We start from the raw sequence: 27,650 nt of genomic DNA, 5'->3' as shown, positions 1-27,650 counted from the left end.
TTATTTATTTTTAAATCATCATCATTCAAAACACTTAAAAATTACGCTGAGAGCAACTTTGGTGAGCACTTGCCTCACTTCTCACAAGTCTCTTCAGTGACCTACACGTCAGGACTTGATAGTGACTTATGAATCAAGATCCAATAATTAACCAGCAGTGCTGATATCATCCAAATTCAGCATATGTATTTGCGACGCAAATATGTAATGGCCATAAGAGCACGCTGTGGGTGTCATAGGGTCTGTTACTCCATGCTTGACGTAATCTCGTGACACGACTCGACAAAGAAATTAATTGCCAACACTCTTGTGGATTTCTCTCAATTTCATCGATGCAATGTTGGAGCCGTAACGTAATGCAACTTGCATGAGAGCCAGCGGAAATATGTAAGTAAAGTGAAATGAGGAGATTTGAAATGCTCCTTCTGTTTCCGAGTGAACATACTTTTAGAAAAGTGCAGTTAGTTGTTCACATCTCTCATGTATGTGTTGTGGTGGTGTCATCATGGACTCATTCAACTTAACCATCAAAACGAGCTGATTTCAGAAGGTACTCCAAAAAGAGTGCAGTGCATTCCTTGATTCATGATGTCACTAATCTTAAATTATATCAGCATGCTTTTAAATAGTTAATGGATTATGTTTCCTCCAAGTGTACACGTGGACTGCGACAAGAAAGTGATTTTCAAGAGCTTGTGAAACATTCAATACAGTATATGGGCATTGTGATCTCTGATGACATGGATGCTTGGCAACAATAAGATTAGACCATTAAGGTTCAGGCAAAATGAATGTTTTATCCCAACACTGGGCAAGATGTCATTTTTGTCAACAACTGAAGGCCAAGTACATATTTTCCCCCCTATTGGTAATCCTGAATTTAATGGCAAAAGTGCAGCGATTTTTCTTTTTATTTCTCGGTTATCTGACACATAGCAATGTTCTTCTCGGGTTCATGTCACCAGTGAGAGCAAATTAATGCACTTGAGTTGAATGGAAAATGAAACATCATTTGGTGACAGTGAACTTCACGTATAGATTCACAACACAATAAGCAGTCTCAAGAAAATATAGTGAAAGTCTGTTGTCACAAGATATTTGTTTAAGGCTAGACACGGGATGCTCCACAAGTTATTTTCATGTCTGCCTAAACCAACAAGCGGATGCATTTGTGACTTAACTAGGCCTCGGACGTCCTCCTCCTAATCTCCTCGACGAGAGTGGCTCTTGAAATATCAACCTGTTGGAATCAAGTTAAACAAAAAGCACATGCGGTTTAGAGAGTAAACATTTTTCAGCCATGAACAACTAGAAACGCATGGTCGAAGACAACCACATTGTACACATGTATCAAGTCCTCCGATTCTTAAAAGGGCCTTTTCGGGTTAATTTCAGCTTTCCATAGTGAACGAATCCGCAGATATGATAAGCTTTTAGCTTTGGTACAAGAGTGATCTAAATTCTTATGTAATCAGTTATTTTGGTGGCTAGTTTTCTAACGTGGAAGCAAGACACCCGGCTCACTAAAACCCTGCCTCTCCAGGTGTGGCTGCCACTCCCCTTTCATGACATCACCCTAGAGCTCATTAAATTGTCATTGATTTGCAAAACTGTTGCGCAAAAAAGAATAAGATATATATATTTTGAGCGTTGCTAAAATACACTGTGGTATTATAGTTTCCATTGGTCTACAACTGTGATGCACTGTGCAGAGATCTGTTTCGAACACTTTGACCCTCTCATGTAATATGTTAACCAAAATATGAGAAACTGATTTTATGTAGTGCAGTTGCATATCAAGACACATTAATTCTCAACACAACTATATTTACAGAGCACTTTAAAACAACCACCGCTGTATACAAAGTGCTGTACATGGAGCAAATTTCATATATCTGGTCTACAAACACGGACACCCTGATTAGGAAAGGACAGAGCCGACTCTTCCTACTCAGGAAACTGAGGTCTTTTGGGGTTCAGGGGTCGCTCCTTAAGACTTTCTATAACTCGGTGGTGGCCTCGGCCATCCATTATGGCATTGTCTGCTGGTCAGGCAGCATCTCAGCCCAGGACAGAAAGAGACTGGAGCGACTGGTCAGGAAGGCGAGTTCTGTCCTGGGCTGCTCCCTTGACACTCTGGAGGAGGTGGGCAACAGAAGGATGCTAACTAAGCTAAAAGCTATGATGGACAGTCCCTCCCACCCTCTCCAGCCCGCCCTGACAGCACTTGGTAGCTCCTTCAGCCAGAGACTGTTACACCCGCGCTGCAAGAAGGAGAGATACCGACGCTCGTTCCTACCGACTGCTGTCAGGCTGCTGAATAAAAAATAGCAACAACAATATTAATAATAATTAAATGATGTGGAAAACAACTGTAAATAGCACTGCGATTTATCCATTTTGTATTTATATTGCACTTAATTGAACGGTGTTTGTTTGTTTGTTTTTTCTGATTCTTTCTGCCTACACTCTTGCTGCTGGAGGCTGTAAATTTCCCCAGTGTGGGACAAATAAAGGATATTTTATCTTATCTTATATACACAACAATAAAACAATAAATTAATAACAAAGACAGTAGAAAGCACAAAAACTAAGATCAAGTCCAAGATGGCGCCAGAGTCGGCAAGTGCTCTCATGAGTCTTGCTTTTTTTGCTGTTTTTGTGTTTGTTTTGTCACTTTGTGTTTGTTGTTACGTCGTGTGGACCTGATGTGGACTTTTTTCAGCATTTTTTGGCCACGACATTCATCAAGGAGGAGACTCTGTGCTCGGTGGTTGCGCCTTCTCGGCAGCATGGGTATACCAGCACTGTTTTTGACTGGGAGGAATGTCGGCGCCATTTGACTGTCGTGGCTGGACAGTCCCGGGGCGCTTGTGTCTTGCGCCTGTTATGGGCAGCATTTTTCATAGTCCCGCTTTGTTCAGCGGAGAGATCGGTGCTGTTGAACGGTCTGCGGCTGGATGGATGTAAGGATTGAGGAGCCGACGATGAGAAGAGAGGAGCGTTAGCGCGGAGCGCCGATGCGGATTTGGAACTGGGAGTCGCGGCTTGGAGTTTGAAGCGGATTACGTGGGACAGGAGAAGTGAACTCATCTCTTTTCGTCAATGGACGCTACAGCTTCGTGTTTGCTTTCAAAACTTAGCTTGTAGCAGACGTGTGCACATTGCAGCATGACGTCTTTGATCCACTGGTGAAAGGACACTTTGATCCTCTCCTCTTTCATCTATAACTGCTTCAGACAACAAAGTGTATGCAGAAAAGTGGTGAAGATTGCACGACTGTCTGTGTCCTATGTGTTGTGTTGTGTTATTTTTGTTATTTTGACTTCAAAATGGCGCCGCGAGAGTGGCTGCCTTTCCAGCAGCTCCTATATTTTGTTGTTCTACTTCTTCCTTTCATAATTTTGCTGCTGTGAATTAGGAATTTCTCCATTGCGAGACTAATAAGGGTTTTCTTATCTTATTTTAAAAATAAACAATAAGAATGTGGATGCACAGTGTGCACACCCACAAGTGTACACGTACTCTCCGACTGGGGATGTGTTCAATATTAACTGTTCACGGTCAAACCTACCGCAATTTCCGGACGATCGAGCGCACCTGATTATAAGCCACACCCACTACATTTTTAAAGGGAAAAACATTTTGTATACACACAAGCCGCACCTGTCTATAAGCCGCAGGTGCCCATATGGTAACATGAAATATTTGCAAAGAAAGACGGTACGCAGAAAGAGGTTTCAACAATAACATACATTAAATTTTCTTTCCAAATAATGCCTGAATGCCACTCACATCGCTGGTTAAAAAAAAAAAAAAGTCACCGTTCCCTGTCGAGTAATGCTTTGTTTTAAAATGAAAAAATCCTCGCTTGCCATAACACTCGGTCAACCATTCCTTCACTAGGCTTTCTACCATCCACGCTTCGTGTCATCTTTCACGACAATGTCTTTTGGGAGGTTTTCTTTCGGCACATCTAACGAGGTGAACAATACTATGACTGTTGTAGTGAACGTTGCCTGATAGAATAAATGGAGCACTGTGACTTTAAAATGAGCGTTGGGTGATCTCGTGGGAAATCTCATGGGACTTGGACCACAAAGTGAGAAGAACACTGAGGTGTGATTCTTCAGACCTGATGTATCTGCAATGGGCATTGTAACCCGGCTGATATTGAATAAAATATCGTTGTTTGGGAGTTTGAACGGTGACGCATGGTGGGTCATGTGAACAGCCATGAAGCAGGGGAGATTCGTTTTTTTCTGCATGTTTCGGGCACATAAAGCATGCCGGAAAGTGCTCACAAGCCACTACTGTTGTCTATTTTTGTCTTTTCCATTTGTTAGTCCCATTTGACATATCTCAGTCTTTTATTTTATTAATGCTGTACATTTTCTATGTTCAGTCGGGAATAAAGACTTCATAAAAATTATTTTGTGTTCAATCAAGTCTGTCATAGAGCCAGTCACACAGCTTTTGGATTTCAGTCCAGCTCAAAACTCAGGTAAAACGCGCCCTCTCATGGTCGCTTGTTTTCACTGTGCCACATGATAGTGTCTCACTGTTTACCTTTTCTGCTCGGGCGCTCCCTGACGGCCGTTGGAAAAATCATTAAAAAGGCCGTATCACCACAGGGTTGTAAGCCAGTGACAAAAGTAGTGGTTTATAGTCCGGGAATTACGATATGAATTACAGTATCTTTATTTTATTGCCCAACTCTGCAAGTTTTTTTTTTTTTGGTTTGTTTTTTTTTTTTTTTTAATTCCAAAGATTTCTGGAGATAACTGAATACGGGTTGAATAATTTCAGAACGCACTGCACACTGTACCTCTTCTCTGGTGGCCACAACACGGAGTTTGACCACACCATCTTTCAGCTCCTGTTCACCAAGAATGGCCACAAGGGGGATCCCTGAATCCTCGCAGTGCTGTAGCTGACTGAGCAATTTGGGGTTCCTCTTGTACATCACCTCTGCCTTCAGATGTGCATAGAAATACAAACACAAAAATTCCCAATGAGTACATTAGCATACCGAATTGAGTAAAGTACTTATTATTAGGAGAATAACAGCATATTAATAAAGATTTGGCAGTTTGGAACACTTGTAAGAGTCATACTGAATGATGCAGGTTCCCACAAGGAACACATTACGTGAGAGACAGGAAGTGTAACATCCTCGTGCTTCCTACATGCTAACCCATGACAAAGAGAGTGCAACTCAAGTCTCTAGCTTGTAGTTGTATTCGCAAAAGTGCCTAGTTGCTGATTTTTTAAGTCAAGATGGCGCCCGAGTAGGCAGCCGTCAGCAAGTGCTCTCATGAGCCTTGCTTTTTTTTTTGTTTTTGTGTTTGTTTTGTCACTTTGTGTTTGTTGTTACGTCGTGTGGACCTGATGTGGACTTTTTTCAGCATTTTTTGGCCACGACATTCATCAAGGAGGAGACTCTGTGCTCGGTGGTTGCGCCTTCTCGGCAGCATGGGTATACCAGCACTGTTTTTGACTGGGAGGAATGTCGGCGCCATTTGACTGTCGTGGCTGGACAGTCCCGGGGCGCTTGTGTCTTGCGCCTGTAATGGGCAGCATTTTTCACAGTCCCGCTTTGTTCAGCAGAGAGATCGGTGCTGTTGAACGGTCTGCGGCTGGATGGATCTAAGGCTTGAGGAGCCGACGATGAGAAGAGAGGAGCGTTAGCGCAGAGCGCCGATGCGGATTTGGAACTGGGAGTCGCGGCTTGGAATTGAAGTGGATTACGTGGGACAGGAAAAGTGAACTAATCTCTTTTCGTCAATGGACGCTACAGCTTCGTGTTTGCTTTCAAAACTTAGCTTGTAGCAGACGTGTGCACATTGCAGCATGACGTCTTTGATCCACTGGTGAAAGGACACTTTGATCCTCTCCTCTTTCATCTATAACTGCTTCAGACAACAAAGTGTATGCAGAAAATTGGTGAAGATTGCACGACTGTCTGTGTCCTATGTGTTGTGTTGTGTTATTTTTGTTATTTTGACTTCAAAATGGCGCCGCGAGAGTGAGTATATTTTGATGTTCTACTTCTTCCTTTCATAACTTTGCTGCTGTGAATTGGGAATTTCTCCATTGTGAGACTAATAAAGGTTTTCTTATCTTATTTTATTGAGGAAACGACCCTTTGTTATTTGCATTTAAACTCGCCTATTTTGCAGTCGGGGGGAAAAAAGGATGAAAGCTATCTTCTCTTTTCAGGGGTACAAATAGTACAGCAATGTTTGATATTATTTGTAAGCTCATGAATGCTATTAGAGTCCATTCACTGCCAATGACATATTTTTGTATTTTAAGAATCCAAACATTCAATCCCAGTATCCATCTCTCTCTTTTTCTCTCTAATGGGGCGAAACCACCCATTCCTTTACCAATGGATGGTCTGTCTAAAGCAGGGGTGCCCAAACTTTTTGGACCTTAGATCGACTCCTGGGATCGCACCTTACCACGCACGCGCACGCACACGCACATACACACACGCACGCCATGATGAGAAACAGCCTGACACGGAGGCATGCGATGCACTTTTGCAGCCTGTTAACTATCGTAGCTCACACATACCGTTTTAAAGTGCTGCCCTGGGCCCTCTAGATTCCTATTCTTTACCCGTGCCCTCGGTGAATTGTACACTGAAGCAAACTCTGAATGAAAATAATGACGATAAAAGATATAGCGCAAACAAGGTCTGATCACAAACTGCAATTGCAGACTGCTGAGCGCTAACAACTTCCGGTGACGTAGTCACGCGCCACCGTAGGTTAATGATTTACCTGCTTTATTTTATTTAAATGTTAAATATTGTTTTGTGAAAATGAGACTGATCGGATGATTAGGGTGCAGCTTACATGAACACAAAAAAACAAACATGTACACAGACACACAATTGGTTGTTTGTTTTTGTTTTTTTTCTCCACTACACCGCTCGGATCTTCTTGGGACCTGTCCTAGATCTGCCGGTCGATCAGGATCGACGTAATGGGCACCCCTGGTCTAAAGAATTAGACCAAACCCACAAAAATTCTACAATAAACACTGCTTAACGTTTTCCACAAACAAGAGGGAAGATGGGGGTGCAATAACTTAAAAATAAAAAAGAAATACAAAAAAAGAAAAAAAATTTAATATGTGAACCCGAGGGTGCCGATCCGTGAGATGCGGGGGTGGACTGGATAAAAATTGTCTCATTTTCTCTTTTATATTCATTTAGCTCTTTAACCAAAAATGTGTATTGGAATATTGGCAAGGATTTTCAGTTTGATACGAGAATACTGAAATGTTCTATTGAACATTTCAGTATTCCTAGTATTAAACTGAAAATTCAGCCCAACATTCAATTCCCCCCTCATATTGTTGTATTTTTATTGTTTAATAAAACACTTGCTTCAGGTCCCTGGGATTACCATCAAAAAATTGCTCCTCAAAATTTGAAAGTTGCTCTTGAGATAAAGTCACTGATTCGCCAAACTGCTTTGAATCTGTTCCTGTTTACACAAAAGATTTCCATTTTCCCCCCCTTCTGGTCAAATGAGAAAACAACAGGAGATAACGCAGTGTCTGTGGAGTCTGTTTAGAGACAAGACCGTGGGTACTTGTGATTGTCGGTTTGCTGCCTATGTATAAAATGATTCATAGTGGTGTCAAGACAACTCAACAATTGCAGATGACGTACAGCCGAAAAGCCTAACCTTGATCCCAGCGTTCCAAAGTTCAGTGACAAGTTTGAGCCTCTCCTCCATCAAGTTCTTCTGCGCAGACGCCACCATCACCTGCACCTCAGTTGTGCGTATCTTCAGTGCTAAAGCCTAAAGGAAAAGAATCTGACAGTCACTTTCAGCCTGACCCGAGGCAAACAATAACACTGAACATGAAATAGCATTTTCTCCCCCCAAACACAGACACAAACACAAAATTACAGTTCAGAAACAGAAACTTACTCCATACATACCTCAGCTTTTTGCTCCATGAAGGAGAAGATTCTCTCAATGCCTATGCTGACACCCACACATGGTACTTTCTTCCCATTGGGGTCAAACATGCCAACCAAGCCATCATAACGACCCCCTCCAGCGACGCTTCCCACACTAATGCACTCATCAGCAGGAGAACCGTTTTGAACTTCATTGGAAGAGGACTCTGCACCCGGCTGAGACAACACTGCTTCATATATAACTCCTGTATAATAGTCCAGCCCTCGAGCTAGACTGAGGTCAAACACCACCTGGAGATGACAAGATATCAACATTTGAGTAACAACAAAGATGAAAAAAAAAACTCTGCCCATCCATGATATACAGAACTGGGTGTACATGACTGATAATTTTGTACCTTGTCTGTAACCTGAAACAGTTGCAAGTAGCTGAAGAGCAGTTTTATGTCTGATAGGCCTGCACAAGCTTGTTTACTCTGAGACATTTTCTGGTCCTGAAGGAGGCGCTCTGCTAAATCCATCCCACCTACAAAAACAAAACAAAACAAAAAAGAAACAAAAACAGTTACCTCTTTAAGTCGCTGTGAAGTGAAAACAAAAATGTGTCGTGAATCTGACACACCACAGAGAAGACTGTTGTCAGCATGCCTCCCAAATATGAACTGGTGGAGGGGCCGGGGATCAATGGTTGTGCAGATAACAGAAATGAGTGGAGTTGACCCGTTTGAGTAACACTGGTGTATATTTAGTAGAGTATTGTTTTTATTTATAATTGCATATATTACCTTATTCATGGAAAAGAAGATCAAGAAGTGCTAAAATAGACACTATTGGACATGTAACAAAAATGTCCGCCCATGAAACTATGACTTGAAAATTTGCTGACTGGGTTGAAAGCTTTGTACGGTATTTGTGAAAATTCCTCTTCTCAATATCCTAGTTATCACCACATTCCCTTGGCTGGGGGTCTCGAAATCGCACCCCGGGCCATTTGCAAGACCGCAGGATATTTTGGGGTTTAGTGTCAGTGCTGTCCCCACGTTTTTATTTGCCTGTGTCATTGCCCTGGCATCATTCTGGAAAAGCTGAGCAGTTTAAATTTCTAACAGTTAAAGCGGTTAAAACCAAATGTTGATTTCTTTTTCTTTTTAAAATTTTTGGTAGATATTTTAATGGGGAAAATATAGAATTTTTGGTGAGTGGGAATTTTTGCCATTCATAGGTATGTAGCGGGAAAACCGTGAATTTTTGGAAGACATTGAAGTCTGAATGATGAGAATCGGTCAAAGGAGTAACGCATCAAAAAAGTGCGACATATATAATAATACGAAGAAGTAGTTAATGGTGTCGAATAACATATGTCTGCAGGCCTCAACCATCATACAATACTATCAGTAATAATAATATTGCAAAGACATATGCATCTTCTCATTCTTGACTCCTGTGCATTCAACTCCGAGCATACTAGTGGAAATAAACAGTTTTTCTTCTTCAGCAAGTTTGTATCGGGGAAGGGGATTATAGCACCGTATTTTCCAGCAAATAAAACATGTCACTCAGACATCATATGATAATATTTAGTCTCATACGATTGGACTCTTACCCTGCATACTGACATATTTCCCAATCTGGTCAGCAGCCTCCTCTGACAAGCCTTTCTCATTCACCATCTCTCTTTTGACATCCTCCCATGGCATCTGGGAGAGGGCGCATCACAGATGAGTGGAAGATAAAAGAGCGGAACATAAAATAGCAAGGGGAGAAAAAAAAAAGAGAGGTAATGGCAATTGATCATCATAAGATTCCGGGAGTCAAACTTCATTAGAGGGAACATTGGTGCCGTTGCATCTCCAGTAAACGTACATCTAAAGGAAAGATACCTTTTTCATTGTATTGCCTTGCGTCGGAAACTTCGATTGTCTCGAAGCATTAGGCAATTTCCAAGCTGCTGTTGCTCCCGACCGGTATGGAAGAGTGAATGATATTTTTTTAACTTGAAATTTTATGACTTTTCCTAGATTGGCCCCAACTGCAGAAAAATTGAAATGTTTTTATTCACATTTCCATGGAAGCTGTACAAAAAAAAAGTACAAAGGTGGTCTTCGGGTCAAAATGACCCATGGGGCAAATAGGGTTGATATCAAGGTCACAAAGTTATTTACACACCATAGAATGTTTCAGTGTTTTAGTTGTGTCTCAGATCAATTACTAGAACACGTGAACAAGACCCCCTCCGTGAGTCGTCACCTTACCGTGGTGGAGGGGTTTGTGTGTCCCAATGATCCTAGGAGCTAAGTTGTCTGGGGCTTTATGCCCCTGGCAGGGTCACCCATGGCAAACAGGTTCTAGGTGAGGGGCCAGACAAAGCACGGCTCAAAGACCCTTATGATGAGAAAAATATATGGACCAAGGTTTCCCTTGCCCGGACGCGGGTCACCGGGGCCCCCCTCTGGTGCCAGGCCTGGGGGTGGGGCCCGTTGGCAAGCGCCTGGTGGCCGGGCCTACAACAATGGGGCCCGGCCGGGCACAGCCCGAAGAGGCAACGTGGGTCCCCCTTCCCATGGGCTCACCACCCATGAGAGGGGCCAAAGGGGTCGGGTGCAATGTGAGCTGGGCGGCAGCCAAAGGCGGGGACCCTGGCGGTCCAATCCTCGGCTGCAGAAGCTAGCTCTTGGGACATGGAATGTCACCTCTCTGGCAGGGAAGGAGCCCGAGCTGGTGTGTGAGGCAGAGAATTTCCGACTGGATATAGTCGGACTTGCCTCCACACACAGCCTGGGTTCTGGTACCAGTTCTCTCGAGAGGGGTTGGACTCTCTTCCACTCTGGAGTTGCTCACGGTGAGAGGCGCAGAGCAGGTGTGGGCATACTCATTGCCCCCCGGCTCAGTGCCTGTACATTGGGGTTCACACCGGTAGACGAGAGGGTTGCCTCCCTCCATCTTCGGGTGGGGGGACGGGTCCTGACTGTTGTTTGTGCATATGCACCAAACAGCAGCCCAGCATACCCACCCTTTTTGGAGTCCTTGGAGGGTGTGCTGGAGAGTACTCCTGCTGGGGACTCCCTTGTTCTGCTGGGGGACTTCAATGCTCACGTGGGCAATGACAGTGAGACCTGGAGGGGCGTGATTGGGAGGAACGCCCCCCCCCAATCAGAACTCGAGTGGTGTTTTGTTATTGGACTTCTGTGCTCGCCACGGATTGTCCATAACGAACACCTTGTTCAAACATAAGGGTGTCCATATGTGCACTTGGCACCAGGACACCTGCGGCCGCAGTTCGATGATCGACTTTGTAGTTGTATCATCGGATTTGCGGCCGTATGTTCTGGACACTCGGGTGAAGAGAGGGGCGGAGCTGTCAACTGATCACCACCTGGTGGTGAGTAGGCTCCGATGGTGGGGGAAGATGCCGGTCCGTCCTGGCAGACCCAAACGTATTGTGAGGGTTTGTTGGGAGCGTCTGGCGGAATCCCCTGTCAGAAGGAGTTTCAACTCCCACCTCCGACAGAGCTTTTCCCATGTTCCGGGGGAGGCGGGGGACATTGAGCCCGAGTGGACCATATTCCGTGCCTCTATTGTTGAGGCGGCCAATCCGAGTTGTGGCCGTAAGGTGGTTGGTGCCTGTCGTGGCGGCAACCCCCGTACTCGCTGGTGGACACCAGCAGTAAGGGATGCCGTCAAGCTGAAGAAGGAGTCCTATCGGGCCTTTATAACCTGTGGGACCCCAGAGGCAGCTGACGGGTATCGACTGGCTAAGCGGAATGCAGCTTCGGTGGTCGCCGAGGCAAAGCGGCCACCAGAGCGTGGGAAGAGTTCGGTGAGGCCATGGTAGCCGACTTCCGGACGGCTTCGAGGAAATTCTGGTCCACCATCCGACGTCTCAGGAGGGGGAAGGAGTGCACCACTAACACTGTGTACAGTGGGGATGGGGCGCTGCTGACTTCGACTCGGGACGTTGTGAACCGGTGGGCAGAGTACTTCGAAGACCTCCTCAACTCCATCAACACGCCTTCCTTGGAGGAAGCAGAGCCTGGGGACTCTGAGGTGGGCTCTCCTATCTCTGTGGTTGAAGTCACCGATGTGGTTAAAAAGCTCCTCGGTGGCAAGGCCCCAGGGGTGGATGAGATCCGCCCGGAGTTCCTCAAGGCTCTGGATGTTGTGGGGCTGTCCTGGTTGACACGCCTCTGCAACATCGCATGGTCAACAGGGAGAGTGCCTCTGGATTGGCAGACTGGGGTGGTAGTCCCTCTTTTTAAAAAGGGGGACCGGAGGGTGTGTTCCAACTACAGAGGGATCACACTCCTCAGCCTCCCTGGTAAGGTCTATTCAGGGGTGCTGGAGAGGAGGGTCCGTCAGGAAGTCGAGCCTCAGATTGAGGAGGAGCAGTGTGGTTTTCGTCCCGGCCGTGGAACAGTGGACCAACTACACCCTTAGCAGGGTCCTCGAGGGTATGTGGGAATTCGCCCAACCAGTCTACATGTGTTTTGTGGACTTGGAGAAGGCGTTTGACCGTGTCCCTCGGGGAGTTCTGTGGGGGGTGCTTCGTGGGTATGGGGTACCGAACCCCCTGATACGGGCGGTTCGGTCACTATACCACCGATGTCAGAGTTTGGTTCGCATTGCCGGCAGTAAGTCGGAATCGTTTCCAGTGAGGGTAGGACTCCGCCAAGGCTGCCCTTTGTCGCCGATTCTGTTCATAACCTTTATGGACAGAATTTCTAGGCGCAGCCAAAGCGTTGAGGGGGTCCGTTTTGGGGGCCTCAGTATAGCATCCCTGCTTTTTGCAGATGATGTGGTGCTGTTGGCTCCTTCAAACAGGGCTCTCCAACTCTCACTGGAGCGTTTCGCAGCCGAGTGTGAAGCGGCTGGGATGAAGATCAGCAGCTCCAAATCTGAAACCATGGTCCTCAGTCGGAAAAGGGTGGAGTGCCCCCTCCGGGTCGGGGAGGAGATCTTGCCCCAAGTGGAGGAGTTCAAGTATCTTGGGGTCTTTTTCACGAGTGGGGGCAGGAGGGAGCGAGAGATCGACAGGCGGATCGGTGCAGCGTCTGCTGTGATGCGGACGTTGTATCGGTCTGTCGTGGTGAAGAAAGAGCTGAACCAAAGGGCGAAGCTCTCAATTTACCGGTCGATCTACGTTCCAACCCTCATCTATGGTCACGAGCTATGGGTCGTGACCGAAAGAACGAGATCCCGGCTACAAGCGGCCGAAATGAGTTTTCTCAGCAGGGTGTCCGGGCTCTCCCTTAGAGATAAGGTGAGAAGCTCGGTCATCCGGGAGGGGCTCAGAGTCGAGCCGCTTCTCCTCCACATCGAGAGGAGCCAGATGAGGTGGCTTGGGCATCTGATTCGGATGCCTCCTGAGCGCCTCCCTGGTGAGGTGTTCCGGGCATGTCCCACCGGGAGGAGACCCCGAGGAAGACCCAGGACACGCTGGAGAGACTATGTCACCCAGCTGGCCTGGGAACGTCTCGGGATCCCCCGGGGAGAGCTGGAAGAAGTAGCTAGGGAGAGGGAAGTCTGGGCTTCCCTGCTAAAGCTGTTGCCCCCGCGACCCGGCCCCGGATAAGCGGTAGATGATGGATGATGGATGGATGGATGGATGGATGGACGTGAACAAGACAGTAGCAGACATAAACAAAACAAAATAGGTGGCGTTCTCGTAGATGGCAGAACTCTTTTTTGTGGATTTCAAGGGGTTATAAAGGTGCTACAGATGACAGGACTCCGAATTCTCTCTGTGCTGACGCCATGAGTGTGCGTTATGACATTGAAGAGCCTCTAGAGCTGATTTTTTTCTGCTGTCCAGCAAGACAACCGATTCAGAAGAGGATGTAGAGGATGTATCAGAAGAAGATGGGGAGGAATATAACCCAGAGTATGATGAATCATCTTCAGAACAAGAAGAAATCCCTGAAGCTGAAAGAGAGACTTCCCTTTCAAAAAATGGCAAAATAACATGGTCCTCAGCAGCATACAACCAACAAGGCAGGCATGCAGAACAAAACGTAGAGGAGCTCCTGAGAAACCTGATGATCCACCTTCCACAGCCACTTCCCCAGCGAGGGCAAGTAAGAAGAAAAAATGCCAGTTCTGCCCTCAAAAGAAGAACTGTAAAACACATACTGTGTGCTATAGGTGAAAGAAATATATCTGCAAAGGCTGTGCACTTGCATACTGCGCTACATGTGCTAATTAATTGAATGGGCTATCTTATTTTTCATATTTTTGTCTTGTATTGTATTGTCCTAAATAGTTTACTGTAGGAAAACCAAGAAAGAAACTTTAGTCATTGGAATGAATACAAATGCATCCATAACTCATTTTCGCACATTTTTTTCCCTTTTTTTAAGCTATAGAAATCCAAGTGAAGAGGGAGAACTATATCACACATAATGTGGTGAAGGACAAGTTGTTTCTTCAAGTAATATGAAATTTGGTGTTTAAAATTCAATTTAGCTGCTTATTTGGGGGGTTTAGTGAAGATGGGTCATTTTGACCCGGAGGACACAGGGTGTGTACAGGAAATGAGGACAACAGGAGGGTTAACCCTGTGCCGCGGCACACCGGCACAGGGTTTGAAAAACACTGACGTAAAGTTACCAGCCAATCAGAATTTCCAACTTAAGCTGGCGCTGTTTTTATCTTACCTCTACCCCTCTCACACCTGTTGCACTCGAGACTGCAGTGTGAAATACAGGCATTCACGCTGCCAATGGGCGTATTAAGCGTCATGAAATAGCATGACAGCATCGTATTTATTGGGAAAGTATAAACCCAATTCCAATGAAATTAGGATGCTGCGGTAAACATAAATGACAACAGAATACAATGATTTGCAAATCCTGTTCAACCTATACTAATTAAACTGATAAACTAGTATTTTGAGCAAATAATCATTAACTTGGAATTTTATGACTGCAACACATTCCAAAAAAAGCTCTGTGTGAGTGTGTGTATGTGTGTGTGTGTGTATTCATGTTGACAAGGAAAAAAAAAAAAGAGAGATTATGATCTGTAATTAATCAATTTTCTGATCCAATTTAAGAAATGCTGAGAAAACATGTTAACCAGAGGTGTTTTTATTTAAATACATTGCTCCCTCTTTTTACTATTTGTCGCTTCGAAACTTCTGTGATACTCATCGGGCTTTGTTTGAAATGGCTTACTATCTTGCAGCACTTGGCTAGTACACCGGCAACCCCATTGCTGTCGAGGCAGACTGATGGGGGAGAAAAGGAACAGGCAACATGTTCGTTTGGGAGGGCTCTCACACTAGACAGCAGTATGTGCTGCATGCATATCGATGTATGATGGATACGTTTTCGGCATTATGTAGAGGAAATAAATGAAGACTTAAAAAAAATCAAACTGCATGTTTTTTTTTTGTATTAGCACAATTTTTGTTATCCTTTATAATAAATTGATTTAAGCAACAGCGGTCGACTGGTTAGCACGTCCGCCTCACGGTGCAGAGGTGCAGGGTTCGTTTCCGGCTCTTGGCTGTCCTGTGTGGAGTTTGCATGTTGTCCCCGTGCCTGCGTGGGTTTTCTCCAGGTTCTCCGGTTTCCTCCCACATTCCAAAAATATGCGTGGCAGGTTAATGGAACACTCTAAATTGTTCCTAGGTATGTGTGAGCGTGGATGGTTGTTTGTCTGTGTGTGCCCTACGATTGGCTGGCAACTGGTTCAGGGTGTCCCCTGCCTACTGCCCGAAGGCAGCTGGGAGAGGCTCCAGCACCTCCCTCGACCCTTGTGAGGATAAATAAAGCGGATTGGAAAATGGATGGATGGATGAATTTAAGCAACAACAAAATCTTATGAGCTGTCTGGGAGCCGAAAGACTAAGTGAGCAAGGCTACCAGAGGTGGTTCTCTTAAGAGAGCAAGAATTCCCATCACTAGACTCCCGCGAGTAAGTGGTAAAAAAAGAAAAATGAAGAAGAATGAATGTAAACATATTCGCGTGAGTTTAAACTTTTAAAAGGAGTACTTCACACAGTCAATGGTTGAAAACAGTTGAAACCATAAATATTGGCGTGGCCCTAAAAAGGCCAAACGAGAAGATGGACTCTTGATGAGAAGGGTGATGATGACACAGGACGACATGTTAATCTTGCAAGTGAGGTGTCAACAATAACTGCATAGAACAGATGGTTTTTGAAAACTGTCCAAACCGATCTGTTCAAACACATTGGTGCAATCAGAGGCATTCCCTTAACATAACTCTTTTTTTTGTTTTTTTCCCTCCTCATGAGCACTAACCAAAGATGGTGTTGAAGATGGTCACTGTGCTGGTTATGGCATCGCGTCATGACGTGAGACATATCATTCCAGTGACGCGGCAGCCTCAAATTTCAGTGAGGCGGATACAGCCTCACTTTTTTTTTGTTTTTTAATTTATCATCATCATAATGATCAGCTCCGTTTGGATTCATATTGATGCTAGCGTCAGCATCGTAAGCCGTCACTACTGAGTCTTTATATATCCACCACAAGATCTTTGGTATATAAAACGGACGTTAGAATTTCAACTGGCTGGAAATGAACAGGTATGTACGCAAAGAAGAAATTATGCCGACCTTGTCCAGTTTGTCCACTGTTGAACAGATGGTGCGGAACATGTCATCTGGGACCCCGCTCACAGCAAACATCCCATCAAGGATGCGTCTGTCATTGACCTTAAACACAGAAAAAAGATGATGCCATCTTGAAGTACTTGTGCTCATTTTCAGATGGTATTTAAATTGGCTAAGATCCTCAATGTGAGGGGTGCCCAAAAAATTGATTGCAGTCGACCGGTAATCCGTGGACTGGTTCCAAGCAACCACTAGAGGTGTCAGGGGAAAGTGGAAAAATAAAAAAAATTGTGTGTGTGCGCGCGCGTTTTATGAAGATTATATATTTTTGAGTGAGTGCACACTGCAATTTAAGCATCCCATCAGTTTCACTTTCACAAAAAAATTGGTCACCATGAACCAACCTACAGTGGCGCATGACCTGCATTACAGGAAGTTGTGAGCAACCACCAGTCTACAACTGCAGCTAGCGATCAGAACTGTTGAGATATATTTATTTTTTGTTTCTTGTCATTCAAAGTTTGTTTGATCTGCAATTCACCGATAATACTGTCAAAGAATGGCAATCTGGAGCGCCAGGAAAAGCATTTTAAGACATGCGATTTTTCTGCACTTAATACACTGCAAAAGTGCGTCCTTGCCTCCGTGTCAGGTCTCCCACTACGCTAGGCAGTGATTTAAACTCAAAAACTCCGGTATCTCCTTTATTTCGTCCATGTTAGGGTTGGTTATTGCCGTTGCTCATTATGTACATTGATATGTGAGCGCATGAGGTTAGCTACTTAAAAAGTTGCTCTTTGCTCAAAAACGGCTGGGAACCCCTACTCTACGTGATGCTACCTTAATGCGGAAGTCCCCAAGGTCCAGCTCGCTGAGGATTTCATGGACAATCCTCAAACACTCAGCATCTGGAACCATGCTGTCATACTGCCCGGCAATGTCGAAATCCTACAACACAGAGAATTTTGAATTAAATGCAGCAGTTAAATTCGACGACCAATGAAGCAACAACACTACTACAAGAGTGATGCCTGCTACACCAGCAAAACCTAACAACTAAAGAATAATAACATTTGAAACAAAGTCTTCGGCAAAGTGGATCCAGTTGGAACCGACGCGGCACAGTTAATGATGATGTCTCCTACCATTTCGAGGGCCGACTATTATATTGTAAAAACTCGGGCTGTCACTATCAAATCATTATCCTTATGACACTTCCATGTAATAATAAAGGGAAAAAGGTTTTCCAACGACCATTTCTGTGATTGACTTGGTCGAAGTGGTAGACTTTTTTTTCCCAGCCATTGTAAAAAGTAAACTTCTTAGCAGCATGTTTATATATTACATATTTCTCTCATTTTACCTGAATCCAAAATTGTTGAGCATTTATGTTTGACACAACTTCTGCTTCAGCACCAAAAAAGGAAGAGGGTTAAAAAACAAATGTAAAAACAGATTACAGAAATACTTTCTTGTCCAACATTTGCACATTCTTTTAAATATCAGGTAACTTCCAATCGACGAAATTTGGCAAGTCAGGCAAAGGTTAACAGCAGAGAGGAGTCACACGTGATTGAATAGGAACCAATTGAAATGGACTTACACACTGGTAAAACTCTCGATAGCGTCCACGGGTCATGGCAGGGTTATCACGGCGGTAGACCTTTGCTATGTGATAGCGTTTGATGTTGGTGATCTTGTTCATCGCCAGGTAACGAGCAAAAGGCACCTGAATGTGAGAATATTAAGGCCAACAACATTTTGTTGTGATAAAGGATATTTGAGAGATTGAAAACGCTGCCTTAAATTGGTTGTCCGTTATTTGACTTGCTTGGATGCACCCTGATGGAAAAACAAAATGTATCATTCGAGTTTAATCTTTACATTTATTTCAGTCTGACTGAACTGGATGTCAGCCTCAGCACCCCTGGACTATGACCTGGGATGGATGGATGTACACATTAAGGATACGGTGAGGTCATATCTGAGGGACAGCAGCTCTCCTCCTTGGTCTTTAAGGTCATAGATGAGTTTGGAGTCTTCGCCATACTTTCCTGTCAGGGTCTCCTACATGTCAAAAAATACAAAGAGTTATGCCTCAAAGATAAATAAATATCAACAACTTACATTTGTGAAAGGTTGGGTGAACCTTGACCTTAAGTTCAAAAACGGGTGTGTCGATTGTTTCTGCTCCATGACGTTTGAAACAGCCGATGATAGTGTTAAAAACTTTCTCTCTTATTGCCATCTGCTTTGGGTTGTAGTCTCTCGTTCCCTGAAACAAGCACGATTTGCAAAGTTTAATTGATTGCAAACATTTCATATGGGTTATAACAGCAGGCTACACTGTGGAGTGGACAGGAAGACCAATAATTCTCCTCAAAATATTTTTTTTTTCACAATACAAATCAACCAGAAATTCAGGAACAGTTATTAATAGTGCCACTATGTATTATATGGATGAACGATTTGGCTGTGTGTGTGTGTTACATGTCCCTCCGAATGAGAATCTGTTCTCAACGGCCTTACCTGGATAAATTAAGGTTCAATAAAATACAAATACGTTTGTAAAACATCCATGCATATGTACCGGTATTAAAAGTATTTGCTAAATTTCAAGTCTTTAGTTTTACCCGACACTCCATGGTTGCTTCCCATTCTTTTCCATGGATGGCTTGAATGCAGAGATTTTATTTTTTAATGTCCTTGGAAAATGAGTCCAATAAAAGGCATTTACATTATGTCCATTTCGCACAGGCCACATTAGAAATCAAAGCATGACAATTTACACTATCGTTCAAAATTCATATTCCATAGGAGAAAGCAGAAACTCTCTCCTCCTTGACTTTTGCAGATAGTAACAATTTTGTGCATGTATCACATCTTCCGCCGGTAGTATGACTGGCAGATAAGGTCGCGAAGGCAGACAGATTTTATTTTATTAATTATTTGAAAAGAGAATACAGTTCCTCTCCTTTGCTTGTACACTGGGTGACGCAAGAACTACAGTCTGGTTCAAAGTTTTACCTTTAGGTCAACTATGCATAAAAATAGTGAGAGTGGCTGTGAGTGACAAAATCGAACACAAAAGCCCTTCACAAAGAGATTCAAGTAGAATAGCCAAGTGACTGCTCTTCCTTTCATCTTTGTGTGATAAACCCATCTGTCCATATTGTGTATGTTCATTTAATATTCAAGTTTTAATTGGATGTCTTTTTTTTTTAATTCATCAAGATTGCATTGCATAATTCTTTGGGTTTTCACTTACAGATCATCTTAGTCTTATAATGAATGAACAGTAAACTATTCAGTGCTAGCTGGCTAGTTGTTACTGCTCCCAGAACCATAACAATAAACTGAAAATAAAAGCGATAGAGCTTACATAGAGTGTGTATATATATAAATATATTAGAGCTGTCAGTTTAGTGCGTTATTATCGGCATTAATTTAAAAGAATTTTAACGGGATTACATTTTTTCTCGCGAGATTAACACGGCACACGTCACAGCGGATGTTACGTTGCTCAATAAATAAACCAGAAACAAACCAACAAGGAGCTGCACAGGTCCACGCACATGTTTGTTTTGCCAACCACGGCAGCGCGAGACACCGAAAACGGATACTTAAAGAGTTTATGAATGGAAAGTTTACTTTGAAAAGTTGCCAGATGGTTCCACTGACAAGACCAAAGTTACCTGGATGTTTTGCAGTCGTAAACTGAGCTATCATCATAGCACGTCGAGTCTGAAATACCACTTAATGGCCAAGCACACAGCTGATGTGAGTACTTCGCCCCCTCGTCTAAGACAGACAGCTATGGATCATTTCAAAGCGAAGAAAATGGATTACACGATGAAGAACAAATTTGCTGAAGCCAGAGCTAAATGTATGGCTGCTGCATGCAAGCCTGTCAACATTGGCCACAGCCAGACTCAAGCTGAAATCATTCGCATTGCATCCAAAGACTCGACTAGGGATTGCCAGCGAGAGCCTCCATTACAAGCTATGAACAGAAATTGTACGTAGCGGAAAAGGCTAAGGTACACCAAGCGGGAGAAGACACTGTTTCGGGAGAGAAATAAGAGACTAGGTTGATGAGCCTCTGGTGAATAAAGAGCAGGTTCGATGTATGTCACTGACGCGATTGTTACTTGTCTGGAACTATTTTGTGTGGAAGATTACTGTGTTCCGTGTCCATATAAATAATGGGGGTGGAGCTTCTCTGTGTTTGTCTGACAGCGACAGTGAGCTGAGGCACGTCAAGAGTTCAGCGGTGCAGTGGTAGCGACCTAGCAAACACACTGAAAATAAAACGTCTCCAGTGTTGTCATCGAACCAAGTGTAGTCATCCAAAATGACACAAAACCATAGAGACTTTCGCGCAAGAAGGACCCAACAGAATCAACATAGCCTGACTGCTGTGTTCAAAGCAAACTTGAGAAAAACGAAGTATGCAACCATGGCTTAAATCAGGGGTGGGCAATTATTTTCCCGGGGGGGGGGGGGGGGGGGCAAATGAGAAGCAGAAAATATTGTGGAGGGCCAGGCCAAAAGTTAGAAATAGGACTATTTGCTACAAAATGAGACGAGTAAGAGACCTTGTGGCTTTTCTTTCCTCTCACTCACTGTCTCGAACTTTACCTTGTCTCGATCACCACAGATGACAGCATTGCTCAGCTGATGTCGCGCAACGAACTTTTGAAGCCAGCCTCGGGATGCTTCGAAGTCTTTGATGCTCATAGTTAGCGCTATGGAACTCGCCTCCTCTCTTATGAGCGGTCCAGTTTGCGGAAAGTTTTTAACATGATAACAATTAAACCATTCTAGGAAATGTTCATTTACTCGAGCCACAAGCAATTCACTCTGAGCATGGAAATTGCCAGAATCGGACTGAGTAAGAATCACTTTCTTGTTTTTCAAAGTCTCGTAGATTTGAGTCTTTCCGACTCCAGGCGTCTCCTGAATGTTTCGTACTTTGTTACCCGCTTCGTTTAATCAGATACAGTACATATCACTTTCCCTTCCATGGTCATTACTCTCTCCCTCTTTCTTCGTCTTCCCCTCCCTCCCTGTGCTCTGCAACTTGAAGTAACTGCGCCACCTGGTGTTGAAATACCTGTCATTACAAGTCCAAACGAAATGAATGCAATCAAATCTTAATTGTGCACCAATCTTCGGCGGGCCGGATTAAAAAGACCAACGGGCCGGATCCGGCCCGCAGGCCGTAGTTTGCCTACCCTGTCTTAAATCCACTATAGGCTGAGTACTAGTTTACCTTAGATGTGCACTTTATAATGTTATATTGCTCTGTTTTGATTCCATAAAAAGAGCTGTTGTGTGACAAAATATTTTTTTCACTGTTGTTGATGGGCTGTAATATTGTGTGAGAGATTATGTGTGAATAACTGCTCCAAGTAAAAAATTGATCCTCACTAGTTTGATCCTCACTAGGGTCGCGGGGGGTGCTGGAGCCTATCCCAGCTGTCTTCGGGCAGTAGGCGGGGGACACCCTGAATCGGTTGCCAGCCAATCGCAGGGCACTCAGAGATGAACAAACATCCACGCTCACACTCACACCTCGGGACAATTTGGAGTATTCAATCAGCCTGCCATACATGTTTTTTTTGGAATGTGGGAGGAAACCGGAGTACACGGAGAAAACCCACGCAGGCCCGGGGAGAACATGCAAACTCTACACAGGGAGGCCGGAGCTGGAATTGAACTGCACTGTGAAGTCGACGTGCTAACCACTGTACTACCGGGCCGCCCTCAAGTAAAAAATGTTCATGTAAAATTGAAAATTGATATTTCAGTAAATATTTGCATTTTGCACATAGAAAAATGATTCATGATTCCATGTTGATGAGAGCATTAAAATGGGGAAAAAAATAGGACAAAAAAAAAAGGAAATTCAGAAATGATAAAAAATGTGTGAGTAATCACGATTAATTTTTAGTTAATTATGACAGTTGCGTTTTTAGATTAAATATTTTAATTTTTTGACAGCTCTTATATACATATATATATATATATATATATATATATATATAGCCGGACCTTGGTCCTCAGCCCTGGAGTCAAGTCCTTGGCCTTGGACACAATGAGGGATTAGAGCCTCGAATCCCTTTTATAAAGACCGAAAAAATCACGAAGGAATCGAATAAATTCCATCCAAGGAAACCCATATTGATGGATTAACTCTGGCGCTATAAGAGGGACGGAGCTGTCACTGCCAGGTAACAGTTAGCGCAACGTATCAAGAGCAGCATCACAGTTAGTTTCAATCACGGTTCGTTGCGCTCGCGATCGGCAGTTTAAATAGCGTGTAAAGCCTTTCTGTAACAGTGGTGTCTTTTATTTAGTTATTTTTGCACAGTCGTCACGTTTGTGCGGTCGCACTAGAATGTTTGTTTGAACCCAGTAATTTGCGTTACAGCTTGAGTCAATAATGTCGACAGTTCACTTCCGGGTTTGGCCGTTGGGATTTGGAGTCCTTGTTCTCGATTCCAGTTATGTTTGCTGAATGCTTTCTCATGTTTGGAATAATGAATATTGATAATACACAGTTTAAAATCAAGGTTGATTTAATTATTTATTATTATTATTATTGTGAAGTTTAAGGTATTAATTAATGTAGTATTAGTGGTAATGATAGTCGTACTCATAGAATGGTTAGAGATTCAGCCATCTCGTCCCGCGTCCTAGACGCATAATTTGCTCACGGGACGCACAGTTCCAAACAATGGGTGTTTTTGGGACGCAAGGAAATTTCTCAGTCAAAACAAACAAACAAACAAAAAAACTACGGCAAGCCTGAGGATTTCACAGTAACAATCGTTACCGGTAGCGTGTCGTTTCCGTGGCGTCATTTTAACGGTACCGAAAAATAGTTGAACTATAAAAGTCACCGCACACGAGTTGACTGTGTGATCAACGCGATTTCACTGCGCCTATATGTGTGTTTGTGATGTGGTGTGTGAGTGAGTGTTTTTCTTCTAATTTACTTTCGTTTTGTTTTTGTTTTTTTTCAGTGTTGGGGGGGGAGACACAACAGATGACGTAATGTGCGCATGCGGGTTGTTATTTTAGTCCGCAAACTGAGGAATCGCGCGGATGAAAGTTTGAGATGGCGGCGAAATAAACTCACCAAGGTCTACTGATTACGATATTTAAGAAATGGGAATGCTTGTCTGATTTTTCGTATAAATCGTCCAAAGGGCGTATCACTAAACTCACCTGGAATGTATGCACAGAACGCGAGAGCGAGATACGACAAGAGGCACGACTACGAGGCAAATTGGTCATTAGATTTGTAGGCTAATCGCTGTGAAAAATATGATGAAACAGTATTGGTTATTCTATAATTTACTGGTTGTAGCATGGTAACTTTATGAATAAAACATTCGTCACAAGGTGTAGTAATGCTAATGTTAACTGTTGGTAGAACTCATGATGACGTGTGTTAAATTCTTTCGTCAAATTGATCGTAGATTACACATGCATCGTCTTGGGAAGAGGATGTCAAGCCACATCAATACTTACCTGTATTCATGATTACCAGTCAATTAATCTTTGCAGTGAGATTGGAAAAAATACTCTGATGATGCCACATGAGTACACCAGTTTTTGATCCATTTATTTTTTGGAATAAACCTGGAGTACACAGCTACTGATGTAATGTTCATTAATGCATCGTTTTCAAACATTTACCCTTGAAACATTATACTTTTGAGTGTCAGAATTCTTGATTATGAATATCAGTCAAAATAGAAAAATGGGTTCCCATGATGAACGTTTACGGAATCCAACATTAGTTCCCGTGGTTTCCCATTGGGTAATCCGACGGAACCGAAAAACGGTTACCATGAATTTCCGAAATCCTCAGGCCTGCTCCTGAATTATTGAAATTTTTGCAGCATTTGTTTATAATTGTATGTATATGTTGTTGTTTGTGTTATTATCATATGCAATTGAATAAGTAGACCCTTTCAGAATTCGAAATTTGGGACTCTCTCAATCCATAATGGCACTCGTACTTTTCTGATCAGCAAGTCCCTGGGACTCGCTGCCGGTAAACTGTAAAATTATCACTGAGAGATTCCCGCTTTTTCTGCAGTCAGTGATTGACTTCTATGCAAAGTCATTTCTCAACTTGTGTTCCGTGCCACGTCATGCCTGTTGAGTGTTGATTTGCTTCATATTAAGAAACTACTGCACTAAAACATTAATTCATAAATGTACTGTATACCATATGATTTTATATATTTTTTCTCAGTATAAATAACACGTACCCTGACTGTTCTACTCTTTGAATAAAAACACTTCATCGAGCGTTAGGGAGTGCAAAGGGTTATGATGGAGGTGTGCTGCAAATCATGAAGACCTGCCAAGTGGTATGATAGCATTGTTTTATACATGTCCTCGGCTAGGCCTCAGTTTCAAAATCAGTCCTTGGCCTTGGCCTCGGAGGCAAGTCCTTGGTCCTTGGCCTTGGCCTCGGAAAATTTCTCAAGTCCTTGGCCTTGGCCTTGCCCCGGAAAATTTTCCAAGTCCTTGGCCTTGGCCTTGGCCTCGGAGTCAAGTCCTTGGCCTTGGCCTCGGGTTGCCGGTCCTTGGACACAACACTGATATATACATATATATATATAGAGAGAGAGAGAGAGAGAGAGAGAGATAGAAAGAGAGAGAGACTGCAAATATTTTTTGAAAACATTCACTTCAGGGAGTACAATTTAAAACATGTTCACCCCTTCTTTTACAGATTTTCAGGAGTAGTTTCAGTAATTACAAAAAGTATCTCAAGTCATTTGTAGCACAGTGAACTTACCTTTGCTGTTTTAAGAACAAACTGATGCTTTCCATCATCTCCTCCCAACTGTGCCTTCAGCTCTAGAAGTTTAGCAACTTCTTTGTCAATCTGTGTAGGACAAGCCAGCAATAGAACTTTGAACATGGGGCATTATCACAACTGTGGTTCACTTCTTACACAATAAGATGTTATGGTACTGCAATACAATAAATGCATGGATGTGCAATACATACATGCAAAACATACCTGAGCCACAGTGATTCCCATCAAAGAGCATCGAGATTGGACACAGTTTGCAATTTGGAAGCCAACCATTGCAGAGCGGGTCCGGACAGCAAACATGCCGAACATGTTCATTCAGCAGTGGAGTGTCAAAAATCACAACCAAAAGGTCAGGAGTGCATCATCCGGTGGTATTGTGACAGCCAACCGAAAAGCCATTCAAAGCAATGCAGAGCCAGTCGGTACAATGTATTCCACGGATGGTCAATGTATTCCGTTGAAGGCCAGCAGGACACCAACGGGCAGGCAGGAAGAACAGGAGAAAAGTGGTAAGCAACCCTATCACTAGGGGTGGCGGTGTATGATGCATCATCATTACCCCAGATGAGAAGGACAGAACATAAAATGTACCAAGTCAATCAAAGCATCCGGTCTAATTCAGTCTACACATAGACACAGTCCTGCTTTAAACGCATCATAGAATCTCTCTGCAATGAATCAGCAGCAGTGTGCACGAATAGTATTGAAGCACTGTGTCAACGGTCCCCAAACTTCAGTTCCACAGTCAACAGCAGCAAAAACGAATGTACTGTCCAGCAGGGGTCCCCAACCACCGGTCCGCGGACCAGTACCGGTCCGCAGGGCATTTGGTACCGGGCCGCACAGAAAGAACTTGCCTTAATTTCGTTTTATTTATTTCGGAATACGAAAGATGTTTTATTTTGAAAAATTAGCGGATTCTCCGTTACATCCGTCTGTGTCACGCTTGACACACGTCAAGCCACGCTTCTGCGTCACGTGACCGATTACGCTAAAAACACAATGAGTAAAAAATGAGTTTAAAAAACTGCTGGAGATCGCAAATGACGGCGACCTTAAAAGTTTAAGTACGTTCGAGCCAATTGGATTAAAGTTATGGCTGAATATTCTGAGATCGCCACAACAGCACTGTTGCTATTTCAGACATGCTACCTGTGTGAGGCGGGGTTTTCTGCAGCAACGGTGACTAAAACAAAATTACGAAGTAGACTGGACATAAAACAGACACTTGAGGTGTCATTGTCTCCTATTACCACGAGATGGGGCCGTCTGGTTGCAGAAAATCAAGCTCGGGGCTGTGGTGAGTCGTCATTTTCATGCACTTTGAATTTGCATTGTATCGTATTTTGAAGGCATTAAACATGACCATCGCGATATGAGTGTTGCGGCCAGATTAGACGCTCCTTGTGTTTATTATTATATTTCGAAAACACCACCGTTTTCATGCAGCTCATACCATATTATTTTGTCGTACTATTTCCGCCATACTTTAAATGCCGGTTCCTGAAAATATTGTCCGACATAAACCGGTCCGTGGGGCAAAAACGTTTGGGGACCCCTGCTGTACAGTGTATTGGGTACAGATTAGGGCGGCTCGTTTTGTCGAAAATGACGTCGTGGCTGGCGTACCACGTTTAATTTATACGCTGTATTTTATGATCATGACTTCAGGATATTTGCGCTTGCCAACCCGGTTAGCTATTGCATCAGCCGTCCAAATACAACTAAGACGCGACTGAAGTAAATAAAAACTAAACATTTAAGTACCGAAACCATATGTTTATAATTTTTGACCTAATTTATGATGCTTCCTGGACTTTTGAAAACATGTCGGATCTCTCTATTCCAAATGGGCAAAAGCCAAAAGATAGCTTAGCAAGAATGAATGGACGCCGTTTTGTTTGTAGTTAAATCCCACGGATAAACAACTTCCGGGGCAAAACGAAAAACAAAATTGATCTGATAATACGAACTCCGAAGTGAGCTGCCTCATTATTTCATTTCTTCCCACGTTGTCATGCACTCGTGCGTAACTTAGGGTTATGTTAAAGACCCGTCAGCAATGTTATCAAAGGCCACTTGAATTGTATGCAAATTAACATTGCTTACCTGCTCTTTGCTTGCCTTCTCAGACTTCATCCTCCGAACCACTTCACCTTGTATTTTAATCGCTTCTTGGATCTGAGTTTTGCCTTCCATTGTTCGTCAAACGTTACAGTCTGTCCGATCGACTCGCAACCACACTCATAGCCTATGTAGAGAAACCCAAACCC

General features: G+C 43.5%; 1 protein-coding gene across 2 annotated transcripts; it reads right to left on the bottom strand.

Annotated features, from left to right (window-relative positions):
- Window positions 1–777: 777 nt before the first annotated feature.
- Window positions 778–27,650, bottom strand: hars (histidyl-tRNA synthetase). Of its 2 annotated transcripts, XM_086131666.1 has the most exons (14): window positions 27,487–27,641; window positions 25,582–25,902; window positions 25,354–25,443; window positions 18,682–18,801; window positions 18,498–18,593; window positions 18,130–18,255; window positions 17,367–17,474; window positions 16,530–16,628; window positions 9,552–9,645; window positions 8,347–8,474; window positions 7,967–8,239; window positions 7,707–7,823; window positions 4,829–4,975; window positions 778–1,240 (listed from the first exon to the last, which is right to left on the bottom strand). In XM_086131666.1, the coding sequence occupies exons 2-14, from the start codon at window positions 25,690–25,692 to the stop codon at window positions 1,181–1,183; spliced, it is 1,569 nt and encodes a 522-aa protein (XP_085987792.1). In that variant the 5' UTR covers window positions 25,693–25,902; window positions 27,487–27,641; the 3' UTR covers window positions 778–1,180. The 2 variants fall into 2 exon arrangements, with proteins under 2 accessions (XP_085987792.1, XP_085987801.1); XM_086131675.1 differs by lacking the exon at window positions 25,582–25,902 and having other exon boundaries at window positions 27,487–27,650.

The sequence above is a fragment of the Hippocampus guttulatus genome, chromosome 2 (assembly GCF_054856545.1).
Source record: "Hippocampus guttulatus isolate MCC_2025c chromosome 2, RoL_Hgut_1.0, whole genome shotgun sequence".
In the NCBI taxonomy this organism is placed as follows: Eukaryota; Metazoa; Chordata; class Actinopteri; order Syngnathiformes; family Syngnathidae; genus Hippocampus; species Hippocampus guttulatus.
The sequence above is the reverse complement of the archived record's forward strand: the minus strand, read 5'-3'. Positions and strand labels throughout refer to the sequence as shown.

What these genes read in the sequence shown, in the direction of transcription:
- hars (XM_086131666.1), bottom strand. Translation starts at nt 25,692, where the DNA reads ATGAACATGTTCGGCATGTTTGCTGTCCGGACCCGCTCTGCAATGGTT. An exon ending in ATCGAGAGTTTTACCAGTGT is followed by an intron (nt 17,475 to 18,129) that starts GTAAGTCCATTT and finishes TCTGTGTTGTAG; the next exon opens with GATTTCGACATTGCCGGGCA. An exon ending in TGTTTCAGGTTACAGACAAG is followed by an intron (nt 8,240 to 8,346) that starts GTACAAAATTAT and finishes TGTCATCTCCAG; the next exon opens with GTGGTGTTTGACCTCAGTCT.